Source organism: Muscardinus avellanarius, assembly GCF_963383645.1.
Source record: "Muscardinus avellanarius genome assembly, chromosome: 13".
Lineage (NCBI taxonomy): Eukaryota > Metazoa > Chordata > Mammalia > Rodentia > Gliridae > Muscardinus > Muscardinus avellanarius.
Window position 1 is genome coordinate 99019452 of NC_137799.1, and position 19326 is coordinate 99038777.

Sequence of the window (19326 nt, forward strand, 5' to 3'; positions counted from 1 at the left end):
GAGGCTGTCTGCGAACTGTGATCCTCCAGTCTCAGCTTCCTGAGTGCTGGGATTACAGCGAGCGCCCCCACGCCCAGCTTTAAAGTAGTCAATTTTAAAAAATCCAAAATTCTAAGTTCCTCTGGCTCCCCACTGAGTTATCCCCCTGGGAGCACGCGCGCGCACGTGTGTGTGTGTGTGTGTGTGTGTGTGTGTGTGTGTGTGTGTTGGTTGGCTGTGACCTGTCCTCCGAGTGCCCCCAGGACCTGCTCCCTCTGTGGGGCCCCCCACCACACCGTTGTCATCCCTTGTGTGAATGCTATCCCCAGAAACATCCATCTGTGAGCCAGGCGCGTTGGTCCATGCCTGTAATCCCAGGACCTGGGACTCTGAGGCAGGAGGATCACAGGTTTGAGGCCACACTCAGCAACTTCGTGAGACCCTGCTTCAAATAAAAAATCACAAATAACAGAGCCGGGGTGTAGCTCAAAGGCAGAATGACGCTGGGTTCAATCCCCAGAACCCACCCACCCTCCAGAACTCCACTTTCCACACATCAAGAGACAAGGACAGAACGAAACAAAAAATTCCTTTTGCCTTTGATCCCTTGTGCCGTTTAGAATTGGGCTGGTTGTTAGCCAGGGTTTACAGCCTTCTCTTCCCTATCAAATGATGTGTTTTCCAGTTAATTCCAAAGGCGTGGTAACTTTTTTCACTTACAAGTAGATCATTCCTTCGCCGATTATGTAGCATAAATTTTATCTTATGGATAGTCTTTAAAGCTGGCCTCTGACTCCTGAGGAAAGCCCCCGGTTCCTCTGTTTCTGGAGTCACAGAACGTGACCGCAGGGCTGCTGTGGGTGACTCTGTTAATGCCAGGTCACTTTATCCCACAGTGCATCGACAGGGAGGCGCGGGCAGCCAACTACACCAGCTCTCTGAACTTACCAGATAAGACTCTCCAGTTCGTCAAAGACCACCCGCTGATGGATGACTCTGTGATCCCCGTGGACAGCAGGCCCCGGCTGATTAAGAAAGATGTAAACTACACTCAGATCGTGGTGGACCATACACGGGCCCTTGATGGGACTGTCCATCACGTCCTGTTCCTGAGCACAGGTGTGTTCTGAGAGAGGTCTCCGGCACACGCCTGACCGGGGTGTGAGAACTGAGAAATAAGTCCACTTCAGCCCTTACAAGAAGGTCCTGGGTCTAGGGATTTCTGGGAAGTCACAGCCGGCCTCTAGGTCTCTGTGACCATTAGATGCCCCAGTCCTGACCCTCTGCTAGGCATGGCTGCTCAGAGGCGTCCCCACACCATGGTGCTCTGTGCTTTGCTCGCCAGCCTGGGAGGAGCCACCAGCCTGGCATTTGCCCTCGCCCTGCCCCCCTAGGAGCCAGGCTGAGCTATGCCCCAGCCTGCTGCGGGACCCCCACCCCGGCACTCTGGAGCGAGTGTTTCTTAATGGAGATGGTGCCCGGGAGCCAGGTAGCTGGCAGGGGGCCACGGTCACTCCTGGGGCTTCCCACAAGTCCCCCTTCCCCATCTGCCTGCCTCGGGGACCCCCAGGGTGACACTCCTCCCCAGAGAGCCCCCGGAGTGTAAGAGCCGCCTCAGGGCTCTGGCTTCAAATGTCATCTCAACTTTGTGAAGGTTGTTAGAACCAGCTACAGAGCCGGGTGCGGTGGCGCACGCTTGTCATCCCAACATTCGGGAGACTGAGACAGGAGGATTGCGGTTCTTGGACAGCCTCAGCTACTTAGTGAGATGCTATGCAATTCAGTGAGACCCTGTTTCAAAATAAAGAACAAAAAATAGGGCTGGGGGTGTAGCTCAGAGGTAGAATGCCCCTGGGTTCCAGCCCATACTGCAAAAAAAAAAAAAAAAGAACCAGCTATAAAACTGGGGCTCGCTGGAATAACCCCTAACTTGGCTCTCCAAGTGTTTGGCTGAAAGCCTTTTCTTCTTCACTTCTGATGCAGAGCTCTCCTCCCGTCCCCAGGTCTCGCTGTGTGACCAGCTTGCAGGAGGGAGGGGAGGAGAGCTCGCAGTGGGGTCAGTGCCCTTGCTTCCCAGTGACCTGTGGCTTTGACCTCGCAGACCGGGGAGCCCTGCACAAAGCTGTGAGCCTGGAGGACGGTGCGCACATCATTGAGGAGACCCAGCTTTTCCAGGACGCTGAGCCCGTTCAGACTCTGCTGCTGTCTTCAAAGAAGGTAGAGCGGCCAGGGCAGGCAGGCTGAGTGGCTGCCTCGCCTGTGGATCACGTCTCTGCAATCCAAGATCAGCTGGGCAGGAGCAGGTGCCCCAGTGCCACGGCCCCTGTCTGTCCAGCTGGGAGGAGCCCGCCTTCTGGCTCCCAGGGAGTCAGTCCCCGAGTGGTGGAGGGATCTGAGGTTTGGAAGGCAGGAGGGAGAGCTGGGAAGAGGAACCACACTGTGTGGTGGTCTCTGGCAGGCGGTGAAGACCCACACCTGTGTCTTGAGCTTGTGAGAGTTCAGACTGCGTCAGTGGGATGTGACCGTGGCGGGGCTGACTCGTCAAAGTGGGGGCCTGCAAAGAGGGACGGGAGGTGACGTGCACAAGGTCTCCTCCCGCCTCGGGGCGGAGGCTTTCTATCAGGGGCCAGATGGTGGATACTCAAGGCTTGGGGCCGCAACCCAGCTGCGGGCACTCAGCTCAGCGGTGGTCACTAGCACAGAAGAGACAGGAGCAGCCTGGGGGCACGGCTCTGACATCCTAAAGTTATCATAGGTCAGTTGGCTGTGGTGACACACGCTCATGATCCTAGTACTCAGGAGGCTGAGACAGGAGGATCATGGGTTCAGGGGCAGCCTCAGCAACTTAGTGAGATCCTATTCCTTTTTTTGTTTTTGTTTTGGTTTTGGTCTTTTTTTTCGGGGCTGGGGATGGAACCGAGACTGGACAGGACAGGAGTGTGTGCTGGCCTTGAGTTTCCTGCATAGATGGTGGGAGTGAGATTTGTGCCTCTGTGCTGGGTGGCTGTGAGGACACGGAGCCTTGTGGTATTCCAAGGTGGCGCACACCCTGGATCTGGGAGGACCTAGGAGCCAGCTGGCCCCTGGCCCCCATGAGACACTGCACACCCCGGGCCGGGGAGGCCCTGCCAGCTCCCCACCTCTCCTGGTGCCCTCCCCTCTGAGCAGGTGGCATCGGGCCATGCCGAGTTTCTTTCAGGTGCTGGCCCTGGACCTCCTATCCACAGCTCGGCTCTCAGACAAAGCCAGGCTTTGTGCTGAAAATCTCTGGTTTAACTTTCAGTTCCCCAGAGCAACAGAGGGGTGGATGGCCATTCACCCCGGCCTGCCAGAGGGCTGCATCCCAGAGCTGGTGCCTGTGTCTACCCAGCGGGGACCGGGCCCAGTCAGACCCGTGGCACGCCGAGCTGGACAAGCAGAGCTGGCCACACAGGCTCCCTGCAGATCCCTGGGAGATCTTTCTCCTCCTTGTATCTGTGTCCGCAAAGCATGAGGCCTGGGGCTGGCTTCCAAACACTCCGTTTTCTGCCACCACCACCCCTTCATTCATTTTTTTATTATTTATTTATTTTTGTGTGGTACTGGGGATGGAACCCAGGGGCATTCTACCTCCAAGCTATACTCCCAGCCCTATTTTTTATTCTTTACTTTGAAACAGGGTCTCACTGAGTTGCAAAGGACCTCACTAAGTAGCTGAGGCTGTCTGTGAACCGAGATCCTCCTGTCTCAGCTTCCCAAGCGCTGGGATCACAAGCGTGCCCCACCACGCCCGGCTCTCTGTCTTAGATCTCACCAGGCCTGTGCTGCGGAGGCCTTTGCTCATTCACGTAGAGGACACCGGGATGCTCAGCCTACTCCCACGGGCTGGTGCAGAGCCGAGCGCCTCTGTGGCCCACACCAGCTGCCTTATCCCTGCTCTCATCCCTGTCTCCGTCACAGGGCAGGAGGTTCGTCTATGCCGGCTCCAACTCAGGCGTGGTGCAGGTGCCCCTGGCCTTCTGCGGGAAGCACATCAGCTGTGAGGACTGTGTGCTGGCACGGGACCCCTACTGCGCCTGGAGCCTGTCCACGGCCGCCTGCGTCACCCTGCACCACACCGAGGGCCCCAGCAGGTAGGAGACGGGGCACCCGGGCCTGCGCACCCACCTGTGCGGTGGTAACATGTGGCGGTTGTCTTGCAGGGGTTGGATTCAGGACATGAGCGGAGATGCATCCTTGTGCCCAGGTGAGTGGATCCTCATCGTCCCTTTACCTGGGGACGGCCAGCCGTGTGCCTGTCCCAGGGCGCCCCGGTGCCGTGGCCTTGGTATGCATTCTGTTTTCTTTCTTTGTGCGGGATGGAGGTCACCTGTCACGCTCAGTCCCTCTGGTTGCAGAGTTCGAAGCCACCATGGGCTGTGTGGTCACTGGAGGGCACGCTGCTTCTCACATGGTCCTCTGTTCTGATTATCTCAAAGCTCCCGAAACAAAAACCCAAAGCCCTTAGCGTGGGAAGCCAGGGCCCTTGAGAAGCGGCCACACAGCCATGGCCATGCACCCATGGCACGGGCTTGTCGAGCGAGACCCCTCAGGTGGAAATGCTACACCGTAGGACTTTGTTTCCTGTAAAAGCTACTTAACATAGTGTATGAATTTACCTTTGGGCCATGCGTATAGGTGCATATGAAACATAAATGAGTTTCGATTTTAGACGTGGGTCCCCTCCCCAGGGTATCTCATTATGTCCAGGCAAGTATTCCAACATCAAAAAAATTTTGAGCTGGGCATGGTGGCACACACTTGTAATCCCAACATTCGGGAGGCTGAGACAGGAGAATCATGGTTCACAGCCAGCCTCAGCTACTTAAGTGAGGCCCTCTGCAACTCAGTGAGACCTTGTTTCAAAATAAAGAAGAAAAAAATTGGGCTGGGGTTGTAGCTCGAAGGTAGACTGCCCCTCAGTTCCATTCCCAGTACCGAAAAAATAAATAAATAAATAAAAAGTTAAAAATTTCTGAAATCCAAAAACCTTCAGGTCTCAATTCCAAATAAGGAACACACAGCCAGTGACGAGTTCAGGCTGGCACTCCTGGGGACCTCCCGCCTGCCGGTGTTTGGTGCACCCACTGGCATGTAAGGCCAGGCGCACCCCTGGACTCTGTGCCATCTGCCCCTCTCGGACCAGGCAACCACTATCAGATTAAAACATCATGCATGGTGGCACACACCTGTAATCCCAGTACTTGGGAGGTTGAAACAGGAAGGTCGCAGGTTCAAGACGGCCTCAACGATTTAGTGAGACCCTATTTCAAATGAAAAATAAATAGGGCTTGGGGTGTAGATCAGAGGTAGAATGCCCCGGATTCAATCCCCAGAACCCCCACCCCCAAAAAGAATTGTGAATAGAAGCCAGGCGTGGTGGTGCACGCTTGTAATCTCAGCATTCGGGAGGCTGAGACAGGAGGATCGCGGTTCACGGACAGCCTCAGCCACTTAGTAAGGCCCTCCGCAACCCAGTGAGACCTGGTTTCAAAATAAAGAATAAAAAATAGGGCAGAGGGTATAGCTCAGAGGCCGAATGCCCCTGGGTTCCATCCCCAGACCCGCAAAAAAAAAAAAAAAAAAAATCGTGAATAGGAGGTGCCATGTTGTGCCGATTGACACCTTCCTTGTAGCCACTGGTGAAAACATTCAGAACACAAGGAGCTCTGCCCAGCGCGACAGCACTTCCTCTTGGGACGTGGGTTGGTTGAGAAATGGGGCTCCTGCTGCTCAGAGTCCCCGTCTCCTAGTCCCTGGGCCCGCCACCCCAGGCCACCCTCACTCTCTGGTTGTGCACGCCTTTCTTTGTTTCCTTAGTGGCCCTGGAAGATTCCATCTCGCTGCCATGGGTGAAGTCTCATGTCGTCTTGTGGGTGCTAACCTAGTTTGCAAAGCAGCAGTTTGTAGCCCATTTGTTGACACTGTTGCACATTTATTTTGATGTTCCAGATAAAACTAAAGAAAACTACCGGCAGCATTTTTTCAAACACGGTGACACGGCACAGCTGAAATGCTCCCAGAGGTCCAACCTGGCCCGGGTGGTGTGGAAGTTCCAGAACAGCGTGCTGAAGGCCGAGAGCCCCAAGTACGGCCTCATGGGCCGGAAGAACCTGGTCGTCTTCAACCTGTCGGAAGGGGACAGCGGGGTGTACCAGTGCCTGTCTGAAGAGCGGGTCAGGAACAAGACAGTCTCCCGTGTGCTCGCTAGGCACGTCCTGGAGGTCAAGGTCATCCCACGCACCCTGGCGGCCCCCACCTCGTCTACCATGCGGACGGAAGGTAGTAGGCTCACCCCTAAAATGTCAGCAGTGTTCCCCCAGGAGTCTTCTCCCCCGACCCCAGCTGTGCGGACGACCTTCCCAAGCGCTGTCACCCCACCTCCCAAACCTGCGTCCACCAGCACGTCTTGCGAACCAAAGATTGTCATCAACACTGTCCCCCAACTCCACTCAGAGAAGACGATGTATCTCAAGTCCAGTGACAACCGCCTCCTCATGTCCCTCTTCCTCTTCATCTTCATCCTCTTCCTCTGCCTCTTTTCCTACAACTGTTACAAGGGGTACCTTCCCGGGCAGTGCTTAAAATTCCGCTCGGCCCTGCTACTCGGGAAAAAGAAGCCCAAGTCGGAGTTTTCTGACCTGGAGCAGAGTGTGAAGGAGACGTTGGTGGAGCCCGGGAGCTTCTCCCAGCAGAACGGTGAGCAGCCCAAGCCCGCCCTGGACACAGGCTACGAGACGGAGCAGGACACCATTACCAGCAAAGTCCCCACGGACAGGGAGGACTCACAGAGGATCGATGAGCTGTCCGCCAGGGACAAGCCATTCGATGTCAAGTGTGACCTGAAGTTTGCCGACTCGGACGCAGACGGAGACTGAGGCTGGCTTTGTGTCCCCACCGGCATCGCCAAGTCCCTGTGTGGAGAGTTTTGTGTCTAGTGGGTTCGTCCGTAGCTGAGTCTCGTCCCGCTCCGTGCAGCAGACTTCAGGCGGTGGCCTCTACTTTCTTTGGGCTGGAGCCCGTGGCCTGATCCTCTTTGTCCTTTTGGAAAACAAGTATTGTGTCCAGTGCAGTGGTTGGAGCGCTTTAAGATGTCCCTGCAGGCGGGCGGGCGTTGGCACCGATTTACCTGAGCCTTTGTGTAGGGGGGAGAGATGGCCAGACGCGATCCATCAGCTGAGAGAGAACTCTCACTTCCCTTCCTCGTAGCAGCCACTAAAAGATAATTTAATTCCAGATTGGAAATGACGTTTTAGTTTATCAGATTGGTAACTTATTGCCTGTTGTCCAGATTGGCACGAACCTTTTCTTCTGTTTAATTATTTTTTAGGTTTTTTATTTTTTGCTTTGATTATATTGATGTCTTAGGACTTTTTTTCCAATTACTGAAGCAGATATTTTAATATTTACAAGATGTGCATCTCCCGGGTTTTGTTATATGTTGGGATAAAATATGGCCTACGTTCCTCAAGATTCTCAGGGATAGACGTACTTTTGCTAAATGCATTCTTTCTGCTTTTAGAAATGTAGACCTAAAACTATCTCTTGAACACACTCCTTTTTTTTTCTTTTTCAACTTTATTCTCTGAGGGAAGAGAATTCTCTTTCTGTCCTTTTTACATTATTCTTTTTCTCTTGAAGAGGAGGGCTGTCCCACACTCACAGGGCAGGTGCTCCGGGTGGTGACCGGCTGGCCCCAAGGCAAGGAGGGGGCGTGTTACAGCCCGCGCATGGCCACCGGGTGGCTCGTCCAGGCGGAGGGAACCTCCCAAGGGACGCCTTGGGCTCTCTGAGCATCTGTCTGTCTCATCCTGTGCCCGCCAGATCTCTCACTGGCTTGACAGCTCTCTGCCCTGGACAGGACACACGTGGAGTACGGGGCCTCGAGCTATGGGCCCCAGCGCACCCGGCCGGTCCAGCCCGTCTCTGGCCGCCGTCTTTACAGCTGTGAATGGTGGTACGATTTTAGCATTGGTTTACTTCCACTCCATCTCCCGCTCTGAGCCTGCCCGCCACAAGGAGACGACATTCCATGGCAAAGAGCAATAAACCCTGGATGGTGTGTGCCCGCGTGGACAGTCTCACTTCTAGCACGACATGGCTTGGTTGTCGGGTGTCAACGTCTGTATTTTATACAGTTTCCTTTTTTTATTTTGAATTGTACACATTAGAAAAAAAAAACCCAAATAAAGAAGGAGCTTCTCACTGGTGTGGACAGTGTGTTCCTGAGCGGGGCCGGGGGCCGTCCTCATGCGGTGCGACCCCGCGACGCGGGCCGTGTCCCTGACGACGTCCTCAGCACCTTCTCTTTCTGTCCTCTTTCAGCCTCATCTCCTAAGCCCTTCCCTCCTCCTGGCTCCTCCTCCCTGTCCTGTCTGGGCCCCGACGTGTCTTCCTCTACCCGGAGCCCCTGGCCAGCCTTGGGCCCAGGCCCTGACCGCCCCACCCGAGTCACCTTGCTGCCGCCCCTCCTGAGTGACCAGGCTCAGCAGGTGCACATGCTGGGGACTTTCCATCTCTTCTGCCAGGCTACAGGTGAGTGGGGACTCGCCCCGGAGGCAGGTGGGTAGGACAGCCACGTCCACACTTCCTGCCTGGCTGTGTGCCCCTGAGCTCAGCTCTCTCAAGCTTCCACGGTGGGTAGATTCCAGGATGAGCCGCAGACAGTCGGCACGGAGCTATTCCCGATACACAGTAGGAGCCCGGCACGATGGTGCACACCTGTAATCCCAGGACTTGGGAGGCTGAGACGGGAGAATCTCAGGTTTGAAGCCAATGTAGTGGAAACCTCAGCAACTCAGCAAGTCTGTTTCAAAATTTAAAAAAAAAATAGGCTGGAGGTGTAGGTCAGAGATAGAATCTCTGGGCTCAGCCTCAGTACCATAGGAGAAAAGCAGTAAGGGTCAACTAGCATTTTTCTATAAAGGGTCATATATTAACTATTTGTAGGCCATATATAGCCTCTGTTAAAATTATCCAATTGTGCTCTTACACTCTAAAAGTAGCTGTGGATGAGATGTAAGGAATAGCTGTGTGCCAATAAAACCTTATTTACAAAAACTCGCAGTGGGTCACATTGGCTGGGGGCCGCAGGTTGCCATCTGGTGGCATAGCAGGTTGCTTCTATTTCTCTAGTAAATTGGAGCTTGACATTTGAGGTGTTCGGGTTTGTTTTTTTGAGTAACTTTACAAGCTGGGCAAGGCAGTGCACGCCTGTAATCCCAGTACTTGGGAGATGAGATAGGATCACGGGTTTGAGGCTATCCTCAGCAATTTAGCAAGAACCTGTTTCAAAGTAAGTGAGAGAGCTGGGATGTAACTTGGAGAAAGAATGCCCCTGGGTTAGATTCCTGGTGTGTGTGTGGTGTGTGTGTGTGTGTGTGTGTGTGTGTGTGTGTGTGTATGGCGTGGTGGCACATGCTTGTAATCCCAGCATTCGGGAGGCTGAGACAGGAGGATCATGGTTCATGGACAGCCTCAGCTACTCAGTGAGGCCCTTTGCAACTCAGTGAGACCCTGTTTCAAAATACAGGATAAATAAAATAAAATACTGTGCATGTATATATAATAAATAAATCATAGACTTTGGATTGGGAGTTATATTAATGATTTGTTTCATGATATTTAAAAGAAAACGCTGAGTCTAGCACCCTCCCTGCAGGCAGAGGGGTTTCCTCTGTTCTGGAGAACATTCTCATGGACTTATCCTAGAAGATGATCTTATGGGCAAAATGAGACTCAGATGCAGCCTTGGCTTTAGCAGAGCCCCATGGCTCTGGTGTCTTGTCTGACTGGTGGGTGTGGTCTCTGCAGAGAGGAGAGCAAGCATTGAGACAGGAAAGCAAGTCCAGTTAATCCAGCCAGGGTGGAGGCGCGTGCTTGTAATCCCCGCGCTTGGGAGGCTGAGACAGGAGGGTCGCACAGGTTCAAAGCCAGCCTCAGCTACTTAGTGAGGCTCGCAATAACTTATTGAGACCCTGTTTCCAAATAAAGTATAAAATAGGTCTGGGAATATAGCCCGGAGGTAGAAAAGTCCCTTGGTTCCACCCTCAGTACCACACACACAAAAAAAATCCAGTTAATCAAACTATGCCCCATGTAATGGCAAATGCCTACAATCTCAGTAGTTGGAAGACTGAGGCAGAAGGATCACAGGTTTGAAACCAGCCTTAGTTACTTAGCCAAGGTCCTTAGCTCAGTGAGACACTGTTCCAAAACAACAAAAATAAGGCTGGAGGTGTAGCTCAGAGGTAGAATGCCCTGCATTTAGTCCTCAGTACCACAAAAAACATGTAAAATATATAGATCAAAATGGGCCAAATGGTTGTTTGTTTCTTTCTTTCTTTCTTTCTTTTTTTTTTTTTTTTTTGCAGTACTAGAGTTGGAACCCAGGGGCATTCTACCTCTGAGCTGTACCCGCAGCCCTATTTTTATTCTTTATTTTGATACAGGGTCTCACTGAGTTGCAAAAGGCCTCACTAAGTAGCTGAGGCTGTCTGCAAACCAGGATCCTCTGGTCTCAGCTTCCCGAATGCTGGGATGACAAGTGTGCGCCACCATGCTTGACTATTTGTTTCTAATTATTGAGTTCTGGGAGCCTCTGGGTAGCCTGTGTCCACTGTGAGCACATGTGCCTGCTGGCCACAGGTGGAGACAGCTGCCTGTGAGTGGGAGGTTGTGGAGATGGACCAGCCCCTGAGGCCCAGGCTCTTGATGTCCTTTGTTTGTTGAGATAGTATCTTCCTGTATTGCCCAGGCTGGCCACCCTGAACTCCTGGGCTCAAGCGATCCTGAAACTATAGGTGCACAGAATTATATCCAGACGCCATGTCCAGTGGGCTGAGCACCTTCCTCAGTGCTGTGGGCCAACCCCACACCTAGACACCAGAATGATGCTCTAAGTCAGGTGTTGTAGCCTGACCAGGCAAGATGGCAGAGTCTTTGTTTCACGTGGGTCCTGCAGCAGGGCCATCATGGGAACACTGCGAGGAAGCCCTGTGTTAGGTTCCTAGGATGAGGCAGAGGACCCAGCCCCTCACTGATACGTGCAGGCAGGCTGCATGTCAAGGTGCCCTTTCTTTTTCTTTTTTCTTTCTTTTGGTAGTGGGAATTGGACCCAGGGATGTTCTACCACAGAAATACCCCACCAGCACTTTGTATTTGTTATTTTGAAACAGTCTTATGAAGTTGCTGAGGCAGGTACTGAGCAGTTATTAAGTTCTGAAGTCCTGGGAGAGCAGCCATGTGTCACTGTGCCTGGCTGAGCCATCACATCTTACACCAGAGGGTCTCAGGTGCAGGTTACCTGTCAGCCGGGTGTTCACCTGTGCAAGTCCCTGAGCCGGGGAGAGAATGGGAGATGGGACCCTGGGAAACCAGGCCTCGCTACTGTATCGACAGAAACTGCTCTAGGTATCTCACATGGAGAATTTGATGCAGGGGAGTTGGTTAAAATGGGAAGGTGCATTTACTCAAAAACTAAGCACTTAAGCCGGGCGTGGTGGCGCACACTTGTAATCCCAGCATTTGGGAGGCTGAAACAGGAGTATCGCGACTGCAGCCAGCCTCAGCTACTTAGGCCCTTTGCAACTCAGTAAGACCCTGTTTCAAAATAAAGAATAAAAAGTAGGGCTGGGGATGTAGAATGCCCCTGGGTTCCATCCCTACTACTGAAAAAACAAAAAACAAAACAAACAAACAAACAAACAAAAACAACAACTAAGAACTGGCCAGGTATTGTGGCACATACCTGTAACCCCAGGAAGTCTGAGACAGGAGGATCACAGGTTTAAGGCCAGCCTCTGCCATTTGACAAAACCTTGCTTCAAAATAAAAAATAAAATAGGGCTCTGGGTGTAGCTCAGGGGTAGGGTACCCGAGTTCCATCCCCTCTTCCCCTCCCTGCAAATAAAGCATGAACTGCAGGAAGCCAATGCAGGGTGACCAGGAGGAAGATGGTGGCACCGTGCAGTCCCTCATGCCACGTCACCCCGGCCGGGCCATGGGACCCACGGCCCCCGGCCCGCCGCACCTGCTTGCTGGTTGGAGGATGTTTCTTTCTCCAGACTCCGTCTCCTGTTGGAGTTTCCACGGTCAGGCCTGACGCCATCTGGTGGCCGGGGTCTGGTTAAGGCCACTGTGGTCAGAAGCACCCCGAGCGTGGCTGGGGCCAAGGGGAAGGAGCTCGCTGGGGAGAGATGGTCTGGACAGACAGGAAGCTGAGGCCCCCTGCACCCTCTGCCCTTCGCTCCCTCCTCCACCCTCCTGCCAGGCGCAGGATGCTCTCCTGAGCCCTAGGCCTACCTGGGCCTTCTTTCCACTGTGGCTGCATCTGCGGGGGACTCCTTGGGAAGGATGCTTGTTTGGCAGGAGGGGAGGCTGGCCGAGGCCTGAGGGGTGGGCCAAGGCCAGGCCAGGCTTGCAGGCCGGGAACCCAGATGGGGCTGTGGGGCTCTGCAGCCTGGAGCGTGGCCGCGAGCCCCTGAGACATCCCGGGAGAGGAGGCGCTGTGTTCTACCTCTTTGGTACCAGCCCCTGCAGGAGAAGACAGCTGTCCCAGAATCCTCACGGAGCCCACACACACACAGCTCCTCCTGCCGCTCCGGGGCAGGCCAGGCAGGCGACCTTAACCTGGGGGTTTCTCCTTCCTAAAACAGCTTTTGCATAGTAAGGGTCTGTGGTTTGGGCTGTCTGATTACAGAGTCAGGAGAGTGTTTTTAGAACATGAGAGACTTAGAGAGTGAATGTGACCTCCCACTCCCACCGCTTCCTGGCACCCACATCCTCTGGGTGACATTTCTGTCCTTTGTATGGCCACAAGAGAGGCTGACTAGAGCCTACAGGGCACTGCCACCTGCGGTCACCCGAGGCATCCCTCCTGCTCCAGCCCAGGATCCAACCGTGTCCCTGAGGACTTGGCGTCCAGGGCACTGAGGGTGAGGCCCCGCTGAAGGGCCCTGGGGTGGCCAAGAATGCCTGCAGAGTGTGGGTGACGCCTGGCGGGGAGCTGGGTGGGTGGGATGTGGCCACGCAGGCCCCGCAGCTCCAATGGCCCCTTCCAAACATCCAGGTGAGATGCTGGGGCAAAGGTACCCGGCATGGTGGCTGTGGGGCCTGAGTCTGGAGACCCTCGAGCTGCAGCCCCGGGTAGCTCCCACACCACTGGCCCCATTAGTCAGCCCGGCGCGTGAGGACAGGAGCCCGGTGCTGCCCTGCAGGACTTGGCACCCACTGGGACAGTGGGCAGTCGTGGTGCCTCCCCAATGTCCCGTGACTTGTGACTGGCTACCGTGGATTGGAAGGAACACACAGCACACCCTACACTACAGGCACCACACAACCACACCACACACACCACAGACATCACACACACACCATGTACCTCATACACCGTGCACGCTACACACCAGTCACACCACATACCACAGATGGCACATCATGGGCTCCTTGCTGCCCCACCTGGCCATTTGTGCCCTTTGCCCTTCCTCAAGGAGGGCAGGGGCGTCCGGCTCATCCTCCAGGATTCTTTATCCCAGAGCCCCACACCCGGGGGCATGGACTGATGTCCCAGTATCTGGCTGCTCCCAATGGCTTGCCCGTTGCCAGAAGCCTGTGCCTGCGCCTCCCGTGGCACTGGCTGTCGTGCGATGTGGAGCTGCTGGTGTCCAGAGCACCTGGCACGTGAGCTCACTGCCGTAATTCAGATTGGCGCCTGAGGGATGTGCTGGGCCACCCAGGGCTGGGCCTGGCTAGTCCTCCCAGTGCCTGCCACTCTTGGGTGACCTCTGACATGGGGCCAGGCTTTGCAAGAAGCCATTATTGGCAACTGGTCACTGCTGCCCAGGACTACTGGGTGTGGCCTGTCCATGCCTGCATGGAGTTAGTACCAGCCTGTCTTCAGGGCCACGGAGAAGGGCCAGCATGACTGAGGCTAGCGGCCTGCCCCCTTCAGAGGTAACAAACTGACCTTAACCCCAGGCGGGGTTCAGTTCCGCACCATTCTCTCAAACCCTGGCCTACCAAGGACAAAACAAGGTGACGTGAGCTAGCAGCACACGCTGTGTGTGACCCAGAGGCAGAGCCATCGTGCCCAGGCTGCCAGGGAGCTCACAAGGTCTCAGGCTGCGTATTAGGGAAGCATTTCAGAAAAATAAGCCATGCTGTGGCCCTGTGCTACCTGGGCTGCTGTAGACAGGGAGATCAGCCAGGAGACTGGAGGGCCGATGAGCACAGGGAGGAGGGAGCTCGTGGGATGTGAAGGTGTCCTTACCCCTGCTGCCTCCCCAGCTGCTCCACACCTTCAACAGGGGACGGAGGGCTGACTGGCAGGCCTTGGGGCAGCCCCCACTTGTCCCTACAGGGCATTCTGGGGGATGAAGGAGCAGCAAGCCACACCTGGGATAGGAAGCTGCTGCCACAGGAAGAGGCCCAAAGGCAGCGGGTTATTGAGGAAGGGGCTGGGGGAGCAGGTGTCGGGTGAGCTGTGGGCAGTGGGCGCTGTAAGGAAGCAGCCACACCGGTGTCCAGAGCAGCCCTGCCTGGAGCATTTGGCTGAAGGAGGGCCGTCGAGGTGTGAATCCTCCCAGAGGGGGCCCTGGGAGGATGCACGCGATGCACACAGCCACGGTCAGGGGACTTGCCGAACATGTGCCCTGGCAACTAGAGATTTCCAAGGTGCCCATAAGCCTGGCTTTTGCCATGTTGGGAATAGGCGGGTCGGTGCCATTGTCTGACCTCAGGGTCTCCACCTGGGTCCTTTCTGGACATGGCACTTCCCCCCTTAATGGTCCAGCAAGGACCAGCCCCTGCTAGCTTGATGCTGGAAGAGCGGATGTATGTCCAGGCTGGCGGCTGCTGGCTCTCTCGGTAGCTGCCTCAGCACAGGCTCCTGCTGCCCCCGCTCAGGCCTGCAGGGGCAGGTAGGTAGCACCTCAACTAGGCTGTCCTCGAGGGTTGGCAGGGCTGGATGGTGGGGTCTCACGGCACAGCTAGTGTGTTTTCAGGGGCAGCCAGTGGCACTGGGGACGTGTCTGAGCAGGCTTCCATGGTATGGACGGCAGGTCCCCGCTGTGGCTCAGTGCTGGTGGGTGGACTGGCTTGACTCTCACTCTCCTCTCTCTTTAATCTCTGCACTCAGAACGAATTGGATAGTTTAAAAGGATGAGCGGAACGTAAGTACCCTACCGCACCTCTCATGTCATAATATTAACGAATTTTCAGGACATCCTCACCATGGCCAGGCACGGAGCTGGTGTGCCCCACTCCTGCTGAGCACACCCGGAGCGTGGGGCCTTTGGGGATTCCGTGATTGAAGGTTCCAGACCAAGGGGTCTGGAGAGGTTGGCTGGCTCCAATTCGGGCCCAAGGGTTTGTCATCTGAGGACCTTCCAGGGGCTCTGTCCCTACCCTCGGGTGGTGCTGGTGGGCAAGGAGAGAGATTGAGCTTTTAGAATTGACTTTGCCGATGTTCAAAAAAATTCTTGTCACTTAATCATAAAGCCTCTCTAGAGAATCGGTTGCTTAAAGTTATATTTTAGAAAAGCTAGAAAATGGTGAAGGAAAACATGGTATATGAGAAAAACGTCCAGCAGTTAAAAGGGGGAGATGCTCAGTGGGCCTTGTGCCCACACGCTCGGTCCCTGTAGATTCAACCACCTGTGAACCAAAGGTGCTCAGAAAAAATGCCTGTACTGAACATATATGGGCTCTTTCCTGTCATCATTCCCCAAATAGTATAGTATAGTAGCTACTTACATAGCATTCATAAATAACCTGGAGATGACAGAAAGTGTGCAGGAGGATGTGTGCAGGTTATATGCAAATACGACGCCACTTTCTATGAGGGATGAGCATCTGTGGATTTCAGTACCCTTGAGAAGCTGAGAACCAGTGCCCACCGATGATATCAAGGGAAGACTGTGAAGTGTGTGTGTGTGTCCCATAGTTGACGAACAGCTATGTGTATAGAGAGATATGTGTTTATATGTGAATATAGATACACATTCATACACATTTATAGAGAGTTATCTGTGGTTCAATTTCAAAACACTGAGTTGCTGGACACTGTGGCACATGCCTTTAATTCCAGTACTCAGGAGGCTGAGCTAGAAGGATCTCAATTTTAAGGCCAGCATATGGTAATTTAGTGAAACTCTGTTTCAAAATAAAATGGGATAGGGGTGTAGGTCAGAGGTAGAAAGCCCTTAGGTTCAGTTCTCAGTACCACAAACCACACACACACCACTTTAAGTAGAAAAAATTAGAGTGGATAAAAAGAATTCACATACACAAAACAAGTAAACCCCTAAGGTCCTGTCCACTAAGCCAAGGCCAGGTAGGCTGTGGCACACAGTACTCCTGGGACTCCTTTCAGAACTTCCCTCAGGGCTTATGCCACATTTCTATCTTTCAAATTAGCAGGGTTTTAATTTTATATATATAATTTATTTTTATTAATATTATTTTGTGACACTGGGATGGAACCCAGGGCCATTCTACCTCTGAGTCGTGTGTGGGGACTGAGCCACAGGAAGCACAGGTCTGGGGTGGCCCTCGGGGTCCATGTAGTCCTGCTGGTCTGTGTGGCCTCGAGGAGGTGCGGGCGTTGGGAAGCCAGGGCCTTGGCAAGAGGCGGCCTTGTCCACGATGCTGGGCCACCCAGCCTGGTCCAGGCACCTGACTGTGGGAGAGGGCGGCCTGAGTGCAGGCCCGCTCCCAGCTGGCGTCTGACTGTGGGAGGGGGCTGCCTGGTGGGTCCTGGCTCCTCCCTACTATCCCTGCTGGGCTCTGCTGGCACCTGGGGCACCTGAGCCAGGACTGGGCCCCTGGGCTGGTGCCAGCTCCCTCAGCCCTGCGTCCACTCAGCCCTGGGTGACAGCCAGTGTGTAAGCCAGTTTGGAACAGGGCCGCCCTAGCTTGCTCTCTCCTCCGAGGAGCACGGGGTGGGGCCTGTCCCAGGAAGGCCAGCTGCTTGGCTCCAGGATAAAGTCTGAGCCCTTAGAGTGGAAGGACGTGGCCATGGAGGGGACATGGCTCTGAGGTCCCCGTTGGCTCTGGAGTGGGACTCAGAGCCTGGACTATGCTCACGGTTCCCACGTGGGCACATAGTCCCCAGCGTGGCTGACCCGGAATGAAAGCAGCACCTAAGGGTGGCCCGTCAAGGCTGGCTAGGCCTCCGCCTCCCCCCTGTACTTAGGCTGCACAACCCCACACACCGACAGCCTGCTGGCTCTGAAGGCTCTGTCAGAGGCCAGCCTGAGCAGGCGAGGCTGGGCCAGGGCGGCTGTCACTGCCTAGCAGATTGCCGAAGCTGGCCAAATCACATCTGGGATGGTTAGATTGACAGGGCCAGCAGGGAATAGGCGGTGCTGGCCTTTATTTCTGCAATGAGTAACAAGATACAAATCCCAGGAGGAAGGGCGCCTGGCGCTTGCGTGGTCAGCATCTGGTGAGCTCTTCCTAGGCACTGTGCCTGCTGAGGCAGGAAGCCCAGCGTGCGCTGTGATCTGACCCTGCTCACCAGCTCTCCCCCATCCTGGCTCTCTGCCATGGCCAGCCGGGAGCTGGCCTCCAGATGCCACTGGGTGTGGAGTACAGGCTAGGGGTGCCAGGTCACGGCCCCCACTCATGTCCTGGGAGCACAGGCCATCCAGGTGCGCTTTGAACAAAAGCACCGCAGCAAGGGAGCAAGAGGTCCACAGGGCAGGGGAGGCTGGGACGACTGCAGCCCTCCAGTCCTGCTGGAGAAAAAGCCCTCCCTCCAGAGGAAGCCCAGGGACAAGCTGGAGGCCACCCGAATCACTTCTGGGCTTGCTGGGGCATAAGAGGGCCCTTCCTCTGGCAACCTCAGTCAGTCTTACATCTCTGCTGGGGCAGCTCCACAGGCTGAGTGGGAATTCCGGGCCTGCAGGTGGAGATGGTCCCTGTGCCCACAGGTCCGGCAGACATCCGCTTCGTCTGGGAGAAGAACGGGCGAGCCCTGGAGACGTGTGTGCCGGTGCAGATGCATGCCCTGCCCGACGGCAGGGCACATGTCCTAAGCTGGCTACGGGATGCCATCCAGGAGAGCACAGAGTACCGCTGCTCCGTCCTCTCCTCAGCGGGACAGCAGACGTCGAGAGTGCGGGTCACCGTGCAGAGACGTGGTGAGTGCGCCCGCGCCCGCTGCGACCCTCTGGGCCATCCTCACTGCCCGATAGTTTCCAAAAGCGCGCGTGCATTTCAGTTCTAGGATTGCCTGCTGGCTCTCCTCCCAGAAAAATGATTTGGCTTCCTGCTGTCTGCTTTCCCAGTACAACACATGGACATGTGTATGCTCATGCACATGCACCACAGTACACTCTTACACATTCCCATGTCACCCACACACATGTACATGCTTACCGCCAGCCTCTTTCTCTCCCACGTGGGAAACTATGTTACTAGGATCACTGAGCCCTCTAGGGCTGCTTTTATTTCTTCTCTGGCACTGTGTCCTGTGTGGTTCATCCCCGTGGCTTCCATTTGCTTAGTTCTTAGTTATGAATTCATTATCAGGTTTTGCAGCTGAAAATGTCTTCCTGAGTGCAGATACGTGGGCACCATCAGCCTCCCTCGGACCTTCTGGCCGGGCCCTGTCAGGCACATGGCTACATGGGAGCCATGGTGCCACCCTTCAGCTCAAGTCTAGAGATCATCCTCTCCTATTGGACCAAGTATCCTCTTCCCAGGTCTTCCTTTCTTGCCCCATTCTGTGTGGGGTGTCTTCCAGCACACCTCAGAAGGGGCTGCTGGGATTAAATACTTTGGGAGCCTATGTACACCCATCTTCAGTCACGTGATGGTTGGGGCACATACTGGCCTGCAAGCCATGGCCTTTTGGTGTCTGAGATGCTGTTCCTATCTTTGGTGCTTCTTCTCCTGGGGCCTGCTGTTCTTCTCTAGAAGCTTGTATGATCTTCCTGGCTGGTTTGCATGCCTTGTCTGGACCAGTTAAAGGTCGAAGCTCCTCACCTTCAATTCCAGCATGTTCTCCTGTGTGTGCGGTGCTGGGGATTGGACCCAGGGGCATTCTGCCCCTGAACTGCCCCCAGCATCCCTTTTATTTTGAAACAGGGTCTTGCTACGTTGCTGAGGTTGGCCTGGAACCTGTGATCCTCCTGTCTCCGGCTCTTAAGCACGGGGATTACAGATGTGTGCTGCCATGCCAGATGACTTTTTTTTTTTTTTACGTGTTTGTTTACTAATCATTTCATCTTTTGTTCACTCTGAAATTTTTTTTCCCAAGACATGGAGCCACCTGCTGTTCCTCTATCGCCCTCTTTCCTTTCCTTGTCATCTGCTTCTTCGTAG

At 54.6% G+C, this 19326-nt stretch overlaps 1 protein-coding gene across 3 annotated transcripts in view; it reads left to right on the forward strand.

Annotated features, from left to right (window-relative positions):
• SEMA4D (semaphorin 4D) overlaps positions 1-19326 on the forward strand; it is a gene marked incomplete at both ends in the record, with an annotated part of 39908 nt that overhangs the window by 18457 nt on the left and 2125 nt on the right. Inside the window, 7 exons of one of the 3 annotated variants that reach the window (XM_080708547.1) lie at positions 876-1098; positions 2081-2196; positions 3919-4091; positions 4161-4204; positions 5950-6279; positions 8323-8532; positions 17931-18137. In XM_080708547.1, the coding sequence (XP_080564673.1) occupies positions 876-1098; positions 2081-2196; positions 3919-4091; positions 4161-4204; positions 5950-6279; positions 8323-8532; positions 17931-18137 (1303 nt within the window). Of the gene's footprint in view, positions 1-875; positions 1099-2080; positions 2197-3918; positions 4092-4160; positions 4205-5949; positions 6876-8322; positions 8533-17930; positions 18138-19326 lie in introns of those variants that run through there. The other 2 variants (XM_080708548.1, XM_080708546.1) reach the window with 2 other exon arrangements.